Below are 19,409 nucleotides of genomic sequence, written 5' to 3'. Positions count from 1 at the left end.
CTCTAGAGTTCTTTAGTGGTAACTGTTCCCCAGAGGTAAAGTGAAGAGCTGTTTCCTGCAGAAGTGAATCATGTCTGAGTATGTCTAGGGAATGCTGCCTCTTAGTGGTGAGAAGCCAGAGAAATGTCGACGTGATCTATGTTGTTGCTGTTGTGTTTAGTATGTTTGTGGCGAGGTTTTAAGTGCATGTACTTTTATGTGAAGTGCCTATCATAGGTTTGGTTCATAGCATATGCTTACTAGATAGAATTTTTTTTAATTATAAGAAAGATTTCTTTAGCTGACTTACCAGTCTCTTGGCAAAGGTGTTACAGAGTCAACAGTGAATTGCATCCATTGAATTACCAAACCACTAAATGGGACCGGAAAGAAGTAACTGGTGGATTGAAATAGATTCTCATTGTGTGGAGGAAAACCATGTAAACCATCCCTGAAGAGTCCCCCGTATCAGTAGTTTTAGAAAATATATTTAAAACCTCTCTTAAAATAGGAGGAGGATTCTTGTCCAGCCAGGACTCTTCGTGCCTCTGGTTCCTTCTCTTCCCTGAGCCTCTGGACAGTTCTACACTTTCCCTAAGAGCCTGAGTCTCCTTTAGCCGTTGGAGGGCAGTTATTGCTTCAGAGCTCTTGAAGCAAAGCAAAGGTTTCTCCAGCTGCATAGCATTTCCTGTTTGCGATCTCTGACTGCCCAGCATTGTGGTTGGGTTAAGGATTTTTTTATTTTTAATTTTTCTTCTCTTCCCCCTCAAATGAGAATAGCTGGAAATGTGCAGACTGGATCTAGATTTATAGCAAACAGACTATTTCTCAAGTTTCTTCTTTGAAATAATGAAAAATGTAGAGAGCGTTGGTAGCCTCTGGGTACCCTGAATTATGTAATACATTTAAAAAGCCTTGTCTTCTTAGAAAATGGTAATCCATACTTGGAAGTTTTCAGCATTTGATTCAGCAGAGCTCATGTCCTGACATGCTTCATTGCCAATTAATATTGTGGGACATTCTATGAAGTAAGATCTATCCATGTGGGTGGGAGGGTGGGTAAGAGGGAGGTTTTCTTTTTCCCTTCTATTATAAAAATCATACATTTTTACTAAAAAATTTCAGAGATATAGAAGAATTTAAGAAAATAAAGATCATTATATAATTCCAACTTCTAACTGTTAATATTATAGTATGTCTTTAAATAATTTCATAGATTTATACATAGAGATGCTGATAATTTACACAACACAAAATGTGTATATATATAATCCAAGTCCACAGTCTCTTATCTAAAAACCCTTGGGGTTTGATGTGTTTCACAATTCAGAATTTTGCAGATTTCAGAAGGGTAACAGGGTGCTTATGCCATATATTATGTAATACCCCCCAGTGACTTCTCAGACAGGTCCTCATAATTAAACAGTTTTATGTCTGCAGTGAAACATGTGAATATTTACATGAGATGGAATAAATAAAGACACTGAAGAGTCCCACCTCACTTCAAGTCAGAGCTTACCACCAAATGAATTTATCTCAGCTCAGGTTTTGCTGCCAAATGAGGTTTTTTTTAATACAACCTTGTATTATACATATGTTTCTCAAACTTTTTTTTAAAGCTTGCTAGCTCTCCATGACCATACAAATAAAATTGCAAAGTCACTTTAACAGGCTACAGAGTATTTCATTGTGTAACTAAACCATCACTGATTCCCTATATAGGCTTTGAATTTTTAGATTCATCAATACAGGTGTATCTTGTATTAAATACATCCACTATACAGAAGTCCTGGTACCCACAGGCCAAATTTTGAAATGGTTTGTTTTTCTTTTGTTTTTTTTAATTTGAGAATTTACATTAAAAGTGTTTTAAATAGGAAGTTCAAATAATACATTTTAAATAGGACTGAATTTTCATCTTGTGCATTTTGCATGTAGTAAATAACGCTTTTAATTTGAAATTTGTGTGTTTGTATTTGTCATTGTTGTTCCACCAGGAACAGACTCAAAAAACAGCATTTTGACGCCGGAAGAGACTTAGTGATGCATGAGAGAGGAGGGAAGAAAAAGGAAGAAAGGAAGGGGAGGGAGAAAGAAAGTGGTTGCTTGTTGGAGGAGAGAGTTTCTTCAGCCATAGGAATGATCTGAATGTGGAGGAGAAAGTCTCAGATTGGTGCTGGAATGCATCAGGATGTCCCTAACATTTGCGTGTCAATATTTCTTTTTTTTTTTTTTTTTAAAGATTTTTTTTATCTTTTCCTTTTTCTCCCCAAAGCCCCCTGGTACATAGTTGTATATTCTTCGTTGTGGGTCCTTCTAATTGTGGCATGTGGGATGCTGCCTCAGCGTGGCTTGATGAGCAGTGCCATGTCCATGCCCAGGATTTGAACCAACGAAACACTGGGCCACTTGCAGCAGAGCGCACGAACTTAACCACTCGGCCACAGGGCCAGCCCGTCAATATCTCTTTTAAACAAAGATAGAGCTAGTCTCACCCTCAGAGTCTTGAGGCAGGTAAAATTTTTGTTATTTTTATGGCTAACTTTTGTTCATACAAATAATAATGTTAACAATCACGTATGTTTATAGTGTGCCTCTTATATGCCGGGCTCTGTTTCAAGCACTTCACATGTTGCATTAGCTAGGATAGGCAAGGATATGCTGCAGTAATACATTGACCCCCAGATCTCCATGGCTTAGCATAGGAAAGGTTTATTTCCTCCTCTTGCCCCACGTCTTCTCAGGAGTCTGCTCCACACAGTAACTGTAACTCGCAGACCTGGGCCGGTGGAGGCTTCTCCTTCTCCGCAGGGCTTGCCATGGCAGAGGCGGGGAGAAAGTGGAGAATCGGGAAGGCCTGTCACAGCTCTCCTGGATCTGTTAGTTCGTTGGTATAAACTGTGTTCTTGGTCCCACGTGCAGGGGACAGGAAGTAGAAGGGAGCAAATGGAATATTTGGTGAGCATTACTGTTTCTGCCTCATCTGTATATAGCCTCATTTACTCCTCACGTCAGCCCTACCAGGTAGTTGCCGTAGTTAGCCTTCTCTAACAGCTGAGAAGGCTGAGTCACAGAGCACTGAGTAGCTGTCCGAGCCAGCATTCAGACACAGGTGGTCTGCTCCAGAGTCTGTGCTTCTAAGCCGTCCCCTGGACTGCCTCTCCAAAGATAGGGATGTCTTTTTATGGACATGAAGTTTACTTTTAACTTAAGTAAAAGTCTTGATTTAAAGAACAAGTAAAACAATGGCCCAGATGTTACAGGAGTAAGGCAAACACTGTTTTCGAGACCATTAACAGCCGTCTCTTGGCTTGATCTTGGTCCCAGAAGGCTCCAGAGCTCCTTCTTCAGGCCCAAATCTGGAGGCACATTGTGCGAAGCAAATGCACCTATTTTCCTTGGCTCAGGGCATTCTGCCAGACTCAGCCTCACCCTCACTCCTTTGAGCCCCTCCACTCTTCCTTCATCTCCTGTTTCCCATCCCAGGCGTCTTACCTGGATTCTGCCATTCCACATACCTGCTTCAGATGAAGTGTTCTGTCTTGAACTGATCTGGGGTTCCTCGCAGAGTCTCTCCTCACCTCCACTTACCGTATCCCTCAGACAAGGCCACCTCCTCCAGATGCAGACTCTTGGGCAGGTACTACAGCTAGGCCAGGGCGCCTTCTTCTGGGCTGCTGTCAGCCAGCACCGGGGAACAGGGATTAGTGAGGTGAGCATGGCTGGATTTCAGGCTCCTCTTGTACAAGCTAGGTGGATGCTTTGAGCTGTGTACATCCTGCGAAACTGCACAGCAGCCATGCTGAGCCCCGTGCGTCTGGCTCTCTCTTGCTTGGGAACAGGAGTATCAGAGTGTGAGATACCTTCCTCTAGGAGTTTTCCTTGAAACACGAATCCCGTGCCTTGTTCTTCGACAAGAGTTCTGGGTTGAGAAGCACCTCTTGTTACCCTGGGAGACTTCCAGTGCACATTTTATAGTAAAGGCTCAGAGACATCCTACGATGAAGGAAAGCTGTCCAGTTCACTGCTTTCCTAACTTGTCTGACCACAGACCTTCTTGTTGTGTAAGAAGCAGTAACTTCCCATGTACCAGTTTGAGAAATGCTGATTGAGATTTTGCCAGGTCAGGTGGTCCATTTCATTTGTTGTGTGTTTTTTAATTTTATTCCATTTCACATCTCTTCTAGAATTTATTATTTACATTTCAAGATGTAATGTCTGATTTTTTAAGCTGGTTGCTTCTTTACACTTTGCCTCTTTATTTTAAATTATACCCTTTGGTGCCTTTGGTACCTTTAGATTTAAACCTGAAGAAACGGCCTACGATTCAGTCTTAAAGTAGTGGCTGACTACATCTTCCACTAAAAACGAGTGGGCCCTTTTATTGACTTATCGCCTGGCCATGTTAAGCCATTGAAAATTCAGAGAGCTGGCAGAAGTAGCATGACTTTGAAGTCAGATAAAACTGAGTTCAAATCTCTGCTCCACCAGTTTCTCAGCTAAGTCACCAGAGGCCGGTGCATTTATCACTCACTCATCCGGAAGGCAAGGATATCAGGAAGAGATCCTTGAGCTGAGCCGTAAATAATGAATAGATGTTTGTGAAACTATTCTCTTAGGCTTGCAGAGGCTCTTTCCCTTAAATAGAAACATGAAACAGCGTAAAGCTTTGGTTGATAGACTTGATATTTAGAGTAAGGTGCACGTCTTTACTTTATACATCAGTATTTACAGAAAAGAAGAAAACACTTTACTGACTGTGTTTACTAACTGTCCACTCTGTTCCAGGCTCTGTGCTGATAAGCCTGACTCTCACTTTCTCTGTGAGGTTATTTATATAGAATGTTTTAATAATTTACTTAATTTTATGGTGAAAGATGGACATGGGTATAGGACCAGATTTTTAAAACTTCCTGCTTTTTGTTGCCCACAAGTAGAGAAAACTTACTTGATTTCCTGGCAGCAGCTGGCAGCACAGACATGAGATCTAAGAAGACTCCTTTTCTGCCAGGGTGGCCTTCAACGTATCAACTGGTGGTGAATGTCACAGCCACCATTTAGATAAATTCTTTGAATTCTAAAATTTTCAATGAGGATCAAGTGAAGCAAGTCTTAAAGCATGAAGCTATGGACCCAGCAGACAGAGTCGGGCAGCGCAGGCAAAGGGAGCAGCAGGTGCCTCTGTCTTGTTGTCAGTTAAGTGAAGATGGACATGTCTACTGTGAGGTGTTACCATGTCCTCCTGGTAGTGGTAAGCCCTTTGTGCTCGTTCATGCTTATTATTTTAGATTTTTTAATTGTGTTAAGAAGGTGCTTCCTAAGTAACAGTTTGTTATTGTAAAACATATAATGTGTGATAACGATGTTCCATGAAGGCGAGGAAAATGTGATTTGATACCACTTACACTGTGGTTTTGTTCTAGTTTAAACATGGCAAATTATAGATGACATGCTTGGAAATGAAATTAAAGGTCTCCAAGTTGATCATGAACTGACTGATTAATCATTTCGATCACGATAAAGAAATTGTTAGGGTCGGGATGACTTTTTTAAACCAAAGACTGGCTATCTAGGCCTTATTTTCTTTTGCCTTCTCATTTATCTTGGTCTTATAAATCTTAGCTACTCCCCTTTTCTTGTCATTATCCTCAGATGGAATCAGATGCTGCACATAATGCAAAGGGAAATGAGGCTTTCCTTTTCACTCTTGATGTAGGAGATGATGTTACAGCTAACCCATCATTTACTTAAATTGAATTAGACAAAATATAATTGTATTATTTTACACTAAGGAATTCTCATATTCCCCGGTACTCCTACACCACCCAATTTTCTCGGTAAGACTGTACGTTCCACTTAAATTCCATCTTGTCAGTTCCTAATGCCATTAGCATCAAGCTGTGATTTGGTTCCCACTTTTCCTGAGGTCTTTCCCAGATCTCCCAGAGCATTCACCCACCTCATAGTAATTATGCCTTAGACCTTAGGCAGGTGATTTCCACTCTCTGACTGTAGGTCTCCCTTCTCTAAAGAAATTTTGGGTTTTCTTCTACTCTGGATGCCCTTAGTCTAAGGCAGTGATACCCCAACTTGAGCTTGCATCCATCTCACCTGGAGAGTATAAATATAGGTTGTTGGCCCCATCCTCGGAGGGTCTGGTTAATTTAAGGGTTTGAGTTTTCATTTCTAACAGGTTTCCAGGTGAGGCTGACACTATTGGTCTGAGGACCACACTTTGAGGACCACTAGTAACGATTGTCATTCTGGGCAGAGATCCAGAATTTCCTACTCTTAGAGAGAAGCTACAACTTTTTTCCTCCAAATTCACTACCTGATTATTCGTACTTTTATACATGCCATCTGGTTTGTATCTCATATTAGTAAATCAAGTAAGTTGAATGAGAAGTGGGCTGTTGGTTGATTATATTGCCCTCTTGTGTTTCCGTTCATATATCTTTTTAATAACGTGAATACAAAATTAATACCAGTTCATTGTGAAAAACTTAGAAAATACAGGAAAAAGAGACTAAAATAAAAATCATCAACAATCTTATTTTCCACTGTTAAGGAATTGAGATATATCTGTATCTATAAAATCTTCTAACATTTTTTCTGTTTGTACATGCTTTTTTTCTTATGTGTAATTTTTGTCATATAATTTTTTTAACAACATTGAGTCCATACTGTGGTGCTATTTTGTAATCTATTTTTCACATATTTATGTATTTTTGAAATGTTTTCCTGCCTTGTAAAATATTGTGGCCTGAGACCCTTTGCTTAATTGAAAGCCTGCAGCCTCTCCCTCCGGAGCACGGTCTGCAGAACCCAGAGGCACTATCCAGGACATCGTTTCCTACAGCTGTATAGCATGCCCATCATTTGCACCAAAATTTATGTACCCAATCTTCTATTTTGAACATTTCCACTTTTTTATTGTTCAGGCTAACAGTAGAGAGCATCTTTGAAATCTCTGCACATGCTGTGATTAGCATGAATTCAGTTTGTAATATTTTCATTCTCCTTCCTTCACTATTGTTTGAGTCGGTCGGGAAATGAGGAGAAACTGCTTGTAGCCCAAGGCTCTGGTAGGCATATCAGTCCTTGCTCTGGTCAAAGAAAGAAGCTCAGGGGCCGGCCCCATGGCCAAGTGGTTAAGTTTGCGCACTCTGCCTCGGCGGTCCAGGGTTTTGCCAGTTCTGATCCTGGGCACGGACATGGCACCACTCATCAGGCCACGTTGAGGCGGCGTTCCACATACCACAACTAGGACCTACAACTAGAACATACAACTGTGTGCTGGGGGACTTTGGGGAGAAGAAGAAAATAAAAGATTGGCAACAGATGTTAGGTCAGATGCCAATCTTTAAAAAAAAGTAAGAAGCTCATTTTCTTGAGATATTTCAGACGTTTTCAAAAGGTTGTATTTATATTGCACCAGAAGTTTTATCGTGGACATTGTGGACTATAAAATTTAGGGCTTTGACAGGAGTTATGAATTGAGCCCTCTCACTCTTCGGCATTAGTACGGAACTGTTTAGTTGTTTTTTTGTTACTTTGGTTGGGGGGAGGACCAGGGCCGCTCTTCTGCTCATGCAGCAGTGGAGTGTCTCCCTGTAGCTCTTTCACCCAATTGGTCTGGGTTTTTTCCTACTGTTCAACTGTGTCTCAGTAGCTCATTTTAAGCTGTAAGAGTATTACAACTAGAAGGTTCGTTAGAGACCTTATAGACCTCTCATTTTGTCAGTGGCAAGAATGAGAAGTGAGTGGCTTGAACTTTCACAGCCAAGTGGAGACAGGTTCAAGTCTGGAGCATCCTTTCTTCTCCAGTTGTCAGACAAGGCCTGACAGCTACTGGATGGAGGGTATCCTTGGTCTGTCGCCCCTAACCATATCCCGGGAGCAGTTCTAACTCTCCAGGCCCTCTCCTAAATCTGCCCCCGACCTTCCATTCTGATGCCAAGCGCTCCAGGAAGACCAAAACTGGTTCAGGTTCTGTAACACTTCTGAGTCTCAGAAGAGCTTTCCTAGTTTGGCGAGGAATTCATTTGTTCATCCATTTACTCCATCAACAAGTATTTTATTCAGTATATATAGCATGTCTGCTGTGCTGGGGGTTTAATGTAACACGGTGGTGGACGCAACAGTCATAGCCCCTGCCTTCAGGAGGCCTTGCTCTAGGCAATAAAGAAACAAGCGATTGTGAAATGTAGTCCTCTCTGAACTGAGCCTGTCCTGCCTGGGTGAGGCTACTAGGAGATTAGGGAGGAGAGACCTATTCAGAATGGTTGACCTCACTCAGGAAGTGAAATGGAGACTAGGAGACTCTGCCAATAGCCAAAGGAAGAGTGGTCCAGATAGATGGTAAAGCGTGTGCAAAGGAGGGGTGAACTTGATGGGTCAAGAAGCTGAAAAAGGGCTGGCGTGGTTGAAGGGTAATAGGAATGAGTAGAGGAGCTTAAGACAGGTTGTCAAGGCCAGACCTAAACTGGGAGGTTGGATCCAAATCCAGTTCAATGAGAAGCCATTGATGGGTTTTAAGCAAGAAAGTGATATGAGCTGATAATCAGTTTAAAAGATCAGTCTAACAGCATGACACAGGAAGTGAGAATGGCCTTTGGGAGTCAGTAAAAACCTTAATTAATAACCTGACCACCTGCTTTACTGTTTGATCCTGGGCAAGTTACTTAACCTCTCTGAGCCTGTTTCCTCTTTAATTAAGACAGAGACCCATCTTGCAGTGTTGTTCTGAGCCATAGCTTTAGATAACATATGTTAACACAGTACCATCTGTCATTTTAATAAATCTAGTTCAGGCCACTCTGCTTAGATTAGCACATGGTGTAATGGAATGCATTATCTTACAGTTTATGGAGACTGCCTTGCAGAATGAGGCAGGGAGACAAGAACTAGGAAGCTTACCAGTGGAGAGAATGGGGTACACTATGAAGGACATTTGGGAGTCCCCACCACCAACCCAGCCTCAAAAGATCTATTTCAGTATCTATTTTCAATATTTCTACCCCTACTGCTGGGCTTTTCAAGTGTAAAGAATTCTAAGAAAAAACCCAGTTCCATTTTTTAAGGGTCTGTATTGTGCCAGGCATTTTGCACACATTGGGGCCAGTATCTGCATCTCACACAGTCCCCTTGGCAGCATGTGGAGGGGCCCTATCAGCCACTTTATGGGTGAGGAGACAGGTCTCTAAAAGCCTGAATGACTTGCTCAAGCACACACCCTGCTAAGTATATGTTACCCGCTTGACCCTGTGAGCACTGGGCGCTCTGGCTCCTGGGAGGGTGAACTTACAGACCCCTGGGCAGTGGTGAGGTGGTGTCATTACCTCTCGTCTGTGCTGGGTTTGTAAGTTCCCTCAACCTGAGAGCAGTAGACTTTGTTTTCCTTAATGCATATGCAACCAAATAAAACTTAGTTTAATAGGTCACTCATAACTGATAATAATTGTTCATGCATATTTATAGTATGTTATAGTTTTTAAAACTTAAAAAGATTTTATGCTTAAAAAGATGGTCCCGTAAACAGTTCATTGACTTTAGAGGTAGACCTGGTTTGTGGTTTGACCCCGCCACTTAACCCGTTGAGTGTGTTTGAACTTGTCACTTAATAATACCGTGTAGGTTCTTAGGAGCAGCAGATGAAGCAGCGCATGTAAAAGCAGGCAGCCCCGTGGCCTGCTGCAAACCGGGAGCTTCCCTGATGTCAGGCTCTCATCCTCTCCCACCAGCGTGGGCAGTACTTGAGGAAGGTGCCAGGGCACCCATTTTAAAGGCAGGAAACCAAGTCAGCAAGGTCCAGCAGTTGGCTCAGAGTCACCTAGGCCAGGAATGATGAGTGGCCACATGCCTCTGGGCGTCTTAGCTCCTGCAGAGAACTCATTCCTCTGCATCATAACCCCAGGGAAAGGGCCTGATGAGAAGGCACCAGTTTTAAATAGCTTCTAGGTAGTAAATAACTCTCTAGGGCATGAAGGAGTTAACTCACTGGACAGGATACCTAATTCATACCAGGGAATCGTCAACTTAACTGCTGGGGGCTGGCTCATTATTTTAATTGGATTTTCTGATGTGTTGAGCAAGTCAGCAGATTTGCATTATCCTTACTTTCAGCAAAACTGTTTCTGTCTGTAGAAGGTAAGGAGAGGGAGAGAAGCAGCGGGCAGTGGAGAGAGAATGTCAGAATTAATGCAGGATGACAGAGCAAGCAAATTATGACCTAGTTAATTGATACAGTTTTGCATGTGCATGTAGGGGTCGTGGGGGTACCATTTGTAGAGCTGTGCTGCTCTCTGCTGCTCTCACAGAGGGAAGAAAACGAGGCACTGCTGAGTCACCGCCCCTCCACTGTGCTCTAGAGAGCCCCACCAGGCACTCACCCTCTGGCGAGCCAGAAGTTACAGCACTGTGATGACCGACAGCTGCCTCTGGGCTCCTATTTGGGGATCTGGCCAGTTAGTGAACAAAACAGATGAGATGCCTCTGCTTAAGCATACCTTTTAGAGAGGGAAGACAGGTGATAAATGAGTAAACAAGTAACAAGATCATTTCTGTGGTAGTAAAGGTATACAGGGGTAAAAAGAGTCAGTGCAGAAGACGTGTGTGTGTGTATGCACAGAGGAGAACTGTTCATCAAGTCATCGCCAACGGCTGGGGTTACAGGACTGTTTGTATAATGTCTGGTAGTGTTTAAGCAATTGTAAGGAATAAACGGTTAGTTTTATCAAAACCAATATTAATTACGGTTTATTTGATTAAACAAGTCATTTTTGCATCATTATGCAAAATGATAGACTTCAGCCATCTCCTTTTCTGATTTATTCCAAATTTCTGGTTGGGTTGGATGTGTGTGTGTGTGTGTGTATTTATATATATTGTGGGTTAGGCATGGGGTTATTTATACTGTATATTTATATATATAAATTCATGTTTATACACACACACACACACACACACATAATACTCCCAGGGGAAATTCCCTTTTGTCAGGAAGGAAGTAAACAGCAGTTTGTTTAGAAAGCAAATATGTGTACCACACGCAAACATCATTCCTAAAAAGATTTTTAATGTGTTATTTACTTAATAAAATTTGGAAGGTACTCTTTTTAAAACATACTTTTCAACAACCTCTTATAATCTTGAATCATGTAAAGAATTTAGGTTAATTCAACTTTGTCATTAAAGGAGAGGAAATGGATTGGAAGTTGAGTAAGTGGGAATGGAATAATCAATAGAATCTTACTAAAATAAATGGAAAATAATCACATCATAAATTTGAAAGGCTTTTTTAAAGATCCATTGAAGATAACGAAGGCAATCCAGAAGCCTGTCCACCCATATTATTGCTGTATCATGTTGGCCACAGTGCCATTGTCATGGAGAAGCTCGTCCGCCCATATTATTCCTGTATCATGATGGCCACAGTATAGTTGTCATGGAGAAGCCTGTCCACCCATATTATTGCTGTATCATGTTGGCCACAGGGCCATTGTCATGGAGAAGCTCGTCCGCCCATATTATTCCTGTATCATGATGGCCACAGTATGGTTGTCATGGAGAAGCCTGTCCACCCATATTATTGCTGTATCATGTTGGCCACAGTGTGGTTGTCATGGAGAAACCAGTCCACCCATATTATGGCTGTATCATGTTGGCCGTGGTGCCATTGTCATGGAGACGCCTGTCCACCATGTTGTTGCTGTATCATGTTGGCCATGGTGCTGTTGTCATGGAGATGCTTTTGCTATGCATCAATTTGTAAGTCTTGCTCAGGCCATGAAAGGGATTCCTGAAAGAACTAGAAAATAAACAAACAGGAAAATTACAGAATCCTACAACTGTGAAGTCATGTAATCGGTCTCTGTCACAGAGCACACCTTAAAATATCTGAGAAAATAGATTTTCTCTTCATGAGGTCTCCAAGGAAGGAAATGTAGTTCTGCACCTCAATAAGTATTTCCTAAAAGTTTCCTCCTCTTGAGATTGGTCTGCTTTTTCTTTGACTTCTCTTTGTATCTTTATAGTGACAGGCAGTTACTATTCACTTTTTTCTTTTTTGAGGAAGATTAGCCCTGAGCTAACGTCTACCACCAGTCCTCCTCTTTTTGCTGAGGAGGACTGGCCCTGAGTTAACATCCCTGCCCATCTTCCTCTACTTTATATGTGGGGCGCCTGCCACAGCATGGCTTGATGAGTGGTGCCATGTGCACACCTGGGATCCAAACCTGCGAACCCCAGGCTGCTGAAGTGGAGCGTGCAAGCTTAACCACTATGCCACTGGGCTGGCCCCACTATTCACTTTTTACTTAAAACAATCTCTTTTGCCAGTTTTTATAAATTAACCTACTTTTTCCTGGGAAGTAAGAAAGAGATCGTAAGTTTTAATTTTTTTTCCATACAGCCTTTTCATAGGCTCATCACTGGGGAGATTCTGTATTCATAATACACACTATTTTTGCCTTCTTGGTTTCTTATCAGTCCCCAAGAGTATGTGTGTGGATAACCACAAAGAAATTCTTAATTCTTGGGGTTTTCCATCAATGCAACTACAGTCCACTGCCTGCTGCCCCATGCCTAACCACAACGACAACACTGAACGCTTACAGTATGTGATTGTTGTGTGGTCAGTACATGGCTTTTAAGGGACTTTTCCTTTTGAACAACCCCTACATTCAGTACTAACCACAGAGTTTCCTAATTCTTTTATTGTTATTTTGTAATACAGACTTCAGATCAAGGTGTCAATAACATCAATGTATTTTTTGCTTTCTCCTGCTTCATTTCACCAAGGATGTGAGGCATTGATGGAAGCCCTGATTTAGGACTAATAGTTAAAAATGGCTTATAATCACTATCTCTGTATTTTTGTTTTAGAATTTTTACTTTTTTTGAATAAACAATATAGTGCTTGTTACCAAAAAAATGCAGAAGGGTACACAGTACAAGGCTCCTCTCTCACCCTCTGTCCTTGCCCACCCTGTTTCCATCCCTGGAGGGGACCAGTAGCCAGAGTTTAGTCTCTGTCCTTTCAGAAATAATTTAAGCATAGACATTTTTTTTTTTTTTTTTTTTGCTGTTTTGATACAAATCTTTGTACACCATGAATACTATTTTACGCTTTGCTTTTATCACGTAACAATTTATCTTGGAGATAGTTCCAAAGTTAGACATAGAGAGCTTTCTCATTTTTATGACTAATGTTTAGAACTTTCATAATTTATTAACCAGACCCCTGTGGATAAGCACCACACTTTCCATCAGCATCAACAGTCCTGTAGAGAAGAACCTTATACACACATGATTTTATGTTTCCTTCATTCTGCAGACATTTCTGGAGCACCTCCTCTGTGTTAGGCAGCATTTTGAATTCTGGAAGTATAGCAGTGAACGCACAGTAGAGCTTGCATTCAAACTGGGGATACAGTAAACAAGTACATATAAGTAAATAGTTAGGGATGGTAGGTATTTTGAAGAAAATAATTCCAGGATCTCCACGAACAGAGGAAAGGCGGGTACCGGCTTGATTATTGGAAGGCCCCTACCTCACTTACTCACCATCCACACAGACTCCTAAGACCCCCAGGATAGCCGAATGCGGGGGGCTTGTGTCCCAGGAATGAGATGGGTGACAGTTCAGAGCAAAATATCATTCCAGCTGTCTGTCTAGGGCAGAGGGTGAATCCTATTAATCTTTATTTTTCCCATCTCATACCCAAGGCCGGTGGCTTCAACCTTTTTTTTCTTTATTATTACCTGCAAACCCTCACCCCAAGGAGCCTTTTTAAAGACATTCTTTCTCCTAATTCCTTCCCCCATGAAATTTTAATATCGTAGATGTTCTCTGTATCAGTTTCTGTACTGTGGCCCTTTGGAAAGCCACAAAATTGTAATATCTCAGATTTTTTTTCACTCCACTCCCCAGGAAACAATGCCCTGGACCCTCACAGAACTAGACTCTGAATCTATGGCCTTCTCACTGTTGGCTGGTCTACTGGCTTGCCTGTTTCTCTGTTTGGATGGTGTTGAAATTACATAGACAGAATTGTCTTGGTAGGAATCTCTGTCTTTGAAATGAGAAAGAAAGAGTTGGTTGTTTCTCATCCAAGCCTTCTGGTGGTACACACTGGAAAACCTTCCTTGTGTGTAAAGTCAGTGGTCAGGGAGAGCAAGACATAGAATGACTTGTGAGCTGCGGAAGCCAGGAATGAGAGAACCAGAGGAAAGGGTTAGAGAGAAACTGAGAACCAAAGGGAAGGTCTCTCTGTTCCTGCCCCTCTCTACTCCCACATTGCCCTGTTTGTATTTAACAGCCCATGCGTTTTAAAAATAAACATGTATTCAGCCCTTCCTAGGTGTCAGGGAGTAAGCTAGCACTTTTCGCGTACGTTAACTCATTCCATCCTCCCAGTAGCCATCCACAATGGCTTATAATATCCTCACCTTAGAGATGTTAAGAGGGTCACACACAAAGCTTGTGAGTGTCAGCGTCCTTCCTTCTCGCACCACTTTGTCTCTCCGCCTCTAATACAACACGTAGTGTCATAATGTGGTTGTGTTGGTTGCGTACTGACTGTGTCTGTCCCTGGGATGCGAGCTCTCTAAAGCCAGGAGCAGTATTTTCTCCATCTTTACCTCCAGCCCCTGGCATAGTGGGTGTCACAGAACTGGTACCTGGTAAATGACAGATGGAAGGATTTGTTGGATGGATGGACAGACTGACAATTGAATACACTTACACTTGAATAAAATTATTTCTTGAATGAGGGAACCCACCAACTTCTCCATCTATAACCCAGTTCTGTGGGTCCCTGCCGCCTTGGTTCCATGCCATTAAAACTGATTTCACCAAGATTGTAGGGATCGCCTTGAAGACGGACTATATGATAAACTCTTCCCTGTCTCTACTTGTCCATTCCTTCCTTCTTCTCTCCAGCTGGGGAGCAGCTCCCTCTCCCTGTCCTCTGTAGACTCCATCCTGAAATCAAGGAAACCCAGGCCACTGCCTCGGAACGGTGAAAAAACCTGCACCGCAGCTGCAGACGGCACTTCCTAAATATCTTGTCTTTCTAACGGAATCTAGGCCCTGAGGCTACAGTTGTGAGCAGGATAGTCAAGCTCCCTGCCCTCACTGAGCTTATGTTCTGGTGTGGAAGACAGAATACACATACAGACAAACCGGTAACTTCAGATACTGATAAACGCCACAGAAGAATATAGAAAGGAGGCAGTGAAAACCAATTGTACAGTCCCCTGCTTACTCTGACAGACGCATCTGAAGAAAAGTCAAATTAAGATCTACCATTTCAGGAGAAGCAAGGAAAGTTCTAAACATGATCTGAGGAGTTGTTTGTACAAATGTACGTACACTGCAGCGTAGTGGTTCAGAAGGCAGGCTGTGGAGCCACACTGCCTACGTGCAGATCCCAGCTCTCTGCTCACGTGCTGTAGAGTGGGGCCAGGTGTGCCCCTGACCGTGGACGTGTCCTCAGGCCGAGGGAGACGGTGCGTGCAGAGCCCTCCCACAGAGCCCCAGTCAGCAGGAGCTGGTCCATTGTTCTGTCCGCTCTTTCTCGTTTAACCCACCTCTGCTTTGTTTTTCAGCTCCAGGGGCTGAGCCACAATGTCATCTTCACCCTGGATTCCTTGTTAAAAGGAGACCTAAAGGGAGTCAAAGGAGTAAGTGTTCAGAAATTTGATTTTCGATTTAACTTAAAAGGATTGATTTTTTCTCTTTTAAGATCATAATGGTACTTGTATTTGAAAGGCACTCTCAACATTGTTAGCGTAAAAAATGTTGTTGGAAAATGATCACTGGAAAAGATGTGCCACTTTGCGTAATGTTATTGACTGAGCACAAGATCAGACACTTTTAGGAATGTTGGTGAGAGCCTAAGTGGGTGGGGGCTCTGCGCCCGAGTCTTGACTTCGCGCTGTGTACCCAGCCTCTCAGGACCACGGGGTCCTGCTTCATCAATGCAGCTAGGAACGCTCACCCTTCAACTCTCTCAGGCTACCCTTGCAGTGAATGGTGTGATGTGTGTGAAAAGCGTCTTGTTTAAAGTTTCAAGTATCCTATAAAGGAAAGCATTTTGCTAAGATGTTACTTCAAAATTATTTATTCACCTGTAAGCAAAAGAGCATTCAATTTCAATTTCATTTTCTCTTTTCTAAGGATCTCAAGAAGCCATTTGACAAAGCTTGGAAAGATTATGAGACGAAGTTGTAAGTGGTTTTTTTTGTTTGGTTTGATTTGATTTGGTTTTTTAATATTGTTGTGAGTTTCCTAAGAAAAAGAATAACTGGAAGAAGGGGAGGGCCCTTAACTAGTGTCTCCTGGACAAACAGTTATTTAGCCCGTCCTTGTAAGGGCCAAGAGGTCGAGTGTGCCGACCTAATTAAGTGGCACAGCTCCCAGGCCAGTCATCTGGAGCAAGATGCACTTTTGCTGTCAAGCGTTTTGGGATCATGGCTGATATTAACTATCAAGTTGGAGACCTATGGCTGTTATACCTTCTCTTTCATTATAGTTAGCATATAACCATAGACCGTTTGCACTTCTGTGTGACATAGCAATTGGGAAATCATAAAAACAGTAGCGAGCATTTGTGACAGCTTTCTGCCTGCCAGGGCCTGTTCAAAGTATTTTACACGCATGACCTCCTCACACCAGCCCATCCGTGTGCAGCTTTCACTGTCTGTTTATAGGTCAGGAAACTGAAGCCTAGAGAGGATAAGGGGCGGGCGGAAGGTCATAAAGCTAGTGAGTGTCAGCTGGCACACAGTCCAGTCTGTTGACCCCGGAGCCTGGGCAGCAGAGCGCGGCCTCTGCAGTCAGGTGGCCTCCCACGGGGTTATCGTGAGGGATTCGGGCGATATGCGTGAAGCCCTCAGTGAGGGCCTGGCTCCTCTTCATACTGTGCGTTCCTTTATTATTATTACCCTGACACATTTACAACACCATGAGGTGGGGTGGGAGGAGCAATGTTATTTTAAAGCATTTAATAAAAAGCTTGGCTGTAAAGATAACTATAAACATAAAAGAGTAAAAGCATTTCCGTAGGCAGCAATAACAGCAGAATGAAAACATAAGCAAAAGAAAACCAAATTTAGGATAAATATTTTTTCCTGAACTACTTTTGTAATTGCTTATGTAATAATTGCATCGTTGGGGACTTGCTGCCTTAGGAATACTTTTGTGCCTTGACAGTTTCAAATGTGGGTGAGAACAAAAAGGTTCTTAAAAAGGCCAGCTGATGGAAGTGAATGCTGTGGGCCATGGCATCTTTCTGTGTGAAAGTGGGTCGTGAGCACTCACACTTGTGAGCCAAGTACTGTCCCTGCCCAGAGGCAGCTGCACGCACTTGGAAGGAAGGGAACTGAGTACTTACAGAAGGGGCGGGAGTGCGCAAAAGGGGGGGAAGAAATCTCAGCTCCTGACTAGTTGTGGAGCGGATCTCCTTTGTAGGACATAGGAATAACAAAACAAGGCGTAACGTGTGCTCTGTCAACTAAAGTACTGCCGATGCTGGGTGGTCTCACTGTGTTTATGTGAAAATCCACGTGTTGGTTGAAGACCTCAAAGTGCCAGGTGGTCAGTATTGTGAATATCATAGAACTGAAGTGTTCTAAGATGATCTGGGCGCTCCTCAGGGCCCTTTGCTCACATGATGTACGAACTTGTCTGACTGTTCACTTTTCTGTATTGTCCTCCAGAATCTGAGCTCGGTGAGGGCAGGGACCACGTTGTACTTGTGTATGGTATTCATCTCCCAGTGCCTAGCAGAGTCTTTGGCACATAGCTGGTACTTGGGGAATATTTATTTAGGGAATAAAGGAATTATCCAGACTTGGAAATATACAACAGGAGTAGCGAGTTGAGTGGGTTCTAATGTTAGAACCTCACCAAAAAGATTATGGTTTTATTTTTGTTTTTTATTTTTTTCTCCCCAAAGCCCCAGTGCATAGTTGCATATACTAGTTGCAAGTCCTTCTAGTCCTTCCATGTGGGATGCTGCCACAGCATGGCTTGACAAGCGGTGTGTAGGTCCACACCGAGGATGTGAACCAGCGAACCCCAGGCCACTGAAGCAGAGTGTGCCAACTTAACCACTATGCCACCGGGCTGGCTCCTATTTTTGTGTTTTAATAAATCCCTGTCATCAAATTATTTTCCTAAGATAGGCTTCTTTCTCACTGATGTGCAGAAAGAAAAAAAATAAGCATTTGTTGGTTTGATGTAGTAGGACTTATTTGATTATGGGTTACAGAAAACTAAATGGCTTGTGCAAAAATAAAAAAAGTTAATTTGTTAGCTTTAATAAGTGAGGAAGCTGGACGTTTTCTGCGGTCTTCCATTTAGAAGTTGGGAGGCAGTGAGGTGTCGTAATTAAGAGCACAGACGCAGGAGGCAGAGATCTGTGTGAGAATCTGGGCAGTGCCACATAACCAGTTTTGTGACTTTCAGCCACCGTACCTGGATGATCCTCACCTGTGAAATAATATACAGATTACCTACTTCTCAAGATTTTTGTGAGGACAAAAGAAGTTAATGTGTTGAAGCAACTGTCATAGTTGTCTAGCATAGGGTAGACACTCAAATGGTTTCTATTAGAGTTTTTAATGGTGACATATTCTGTGGTCAAAATAATACGTGTACATAAAACATCAAATAAGACTTGCTCTAACTGCATATAATAGAAACCCCAAATAACAGTGGCTTCAACACTGGTTTATCAGAGAATATAAAGCATTCCAGGGAGGACCACATGCTTTCATAGCACTTCTCAGGCCACTTACGAACTTGTCTTGCTGGTCACTTGTCTGTGTTGTCCTCAGAATCTAAACTCAGTGAATTTATGCTGCACCTGACGGTCCAGGGCTCTTTGTCTAATGATGAAGGGGAGAGTGTATATTAAGTAGCCAAAGAATGTGCTTCTGATGGGGAAACACGGCAGCCCCCTGCCCACATCTCCTCCCCTCCTAGTCTCTGTCCTTGTCCACCTCTTACCTCTGCCCTGGTTTGTTTATCTCCCTGTTCCTCAGTATTCTTTGTCTGTTCTTTCTTGGTCTGTCTGACATGTTGCCATCTGTGATAAGGATTTAGCTCTCTTGCTCAACCACCCCCCCATCACTTTCCCACCCCTGATCATCCAATATGATTAATACAATTTGTGGTTAAACCAGTTGTCAGTAATTAAATTTTTATGAGTATAAATATTCATTGCCAATCTGAATGGTGTATTATGATTGAATTTTCTCTCTCTCTCTCTCTCTCTTTTTTTTTGGTGAGGAAGATTAGCCCTGAGCTAACAACTGTTGCCAATCTTCCTCTTTTTGCTTGAGTAGGATTGTCCCTGAGCCAACATCTGTGCCAGTCTTCCTCTGTTTTGCATGTGGGATGGCACCACAGCATAGCTTGA

At 42.4% G+C, this 19,409-nt stretch overlaps 1 protein-coding gene across 4 annotated transcripts in view; it reads left to right on the top strand.

Annotated features, from left to right (window-relative positions):
• Positions 1-19,409, top strand: part of ASAP1 (ArfGAP with SH3 domain, ankyrin repeat and PH domain 1) — a 349,074-nt gene that overhangs the window by 226,016 nt on the left and 103,649 nt on the right. For all 4 annotated transcript variants that reach the window (XM_070630982.1, XM_070630980.1, XM_070630981.1 and 1 more), the window contains exons 6-7: positions 15,592-15,666; positions 16,163-16,212. In XM_070630982.1, coding sequence (XP_070487083.1) covers positions 15,592-15,666; positions 16,163-16,212 — 125 coding nt within the window. The remainder of the gene's footprint in view (positions 1-15,591; positions 15,667-16,162; positions 16,213-19,409) is intronic.

Source organism: Equus przewalskii, chromosome 8 (genome assembly GCF_037783145.1).
Source record: "Equus przewalskii isolate Varuska chromosome 8, EquPr2, whole genome shotgun sequence".
In the NCBI taxonomy this organism is placed as follows: Eukaryota; Metazoa; Chordata; class Mammalia; order Perissodactyla; family Equidae; genus Equus; species Equus przewalskii.
The sequence above is the reverse complement of the archived record's forward strand: the minus strand, read 5'-3'. Positions and strand labels throughout refer to the sequence as shown.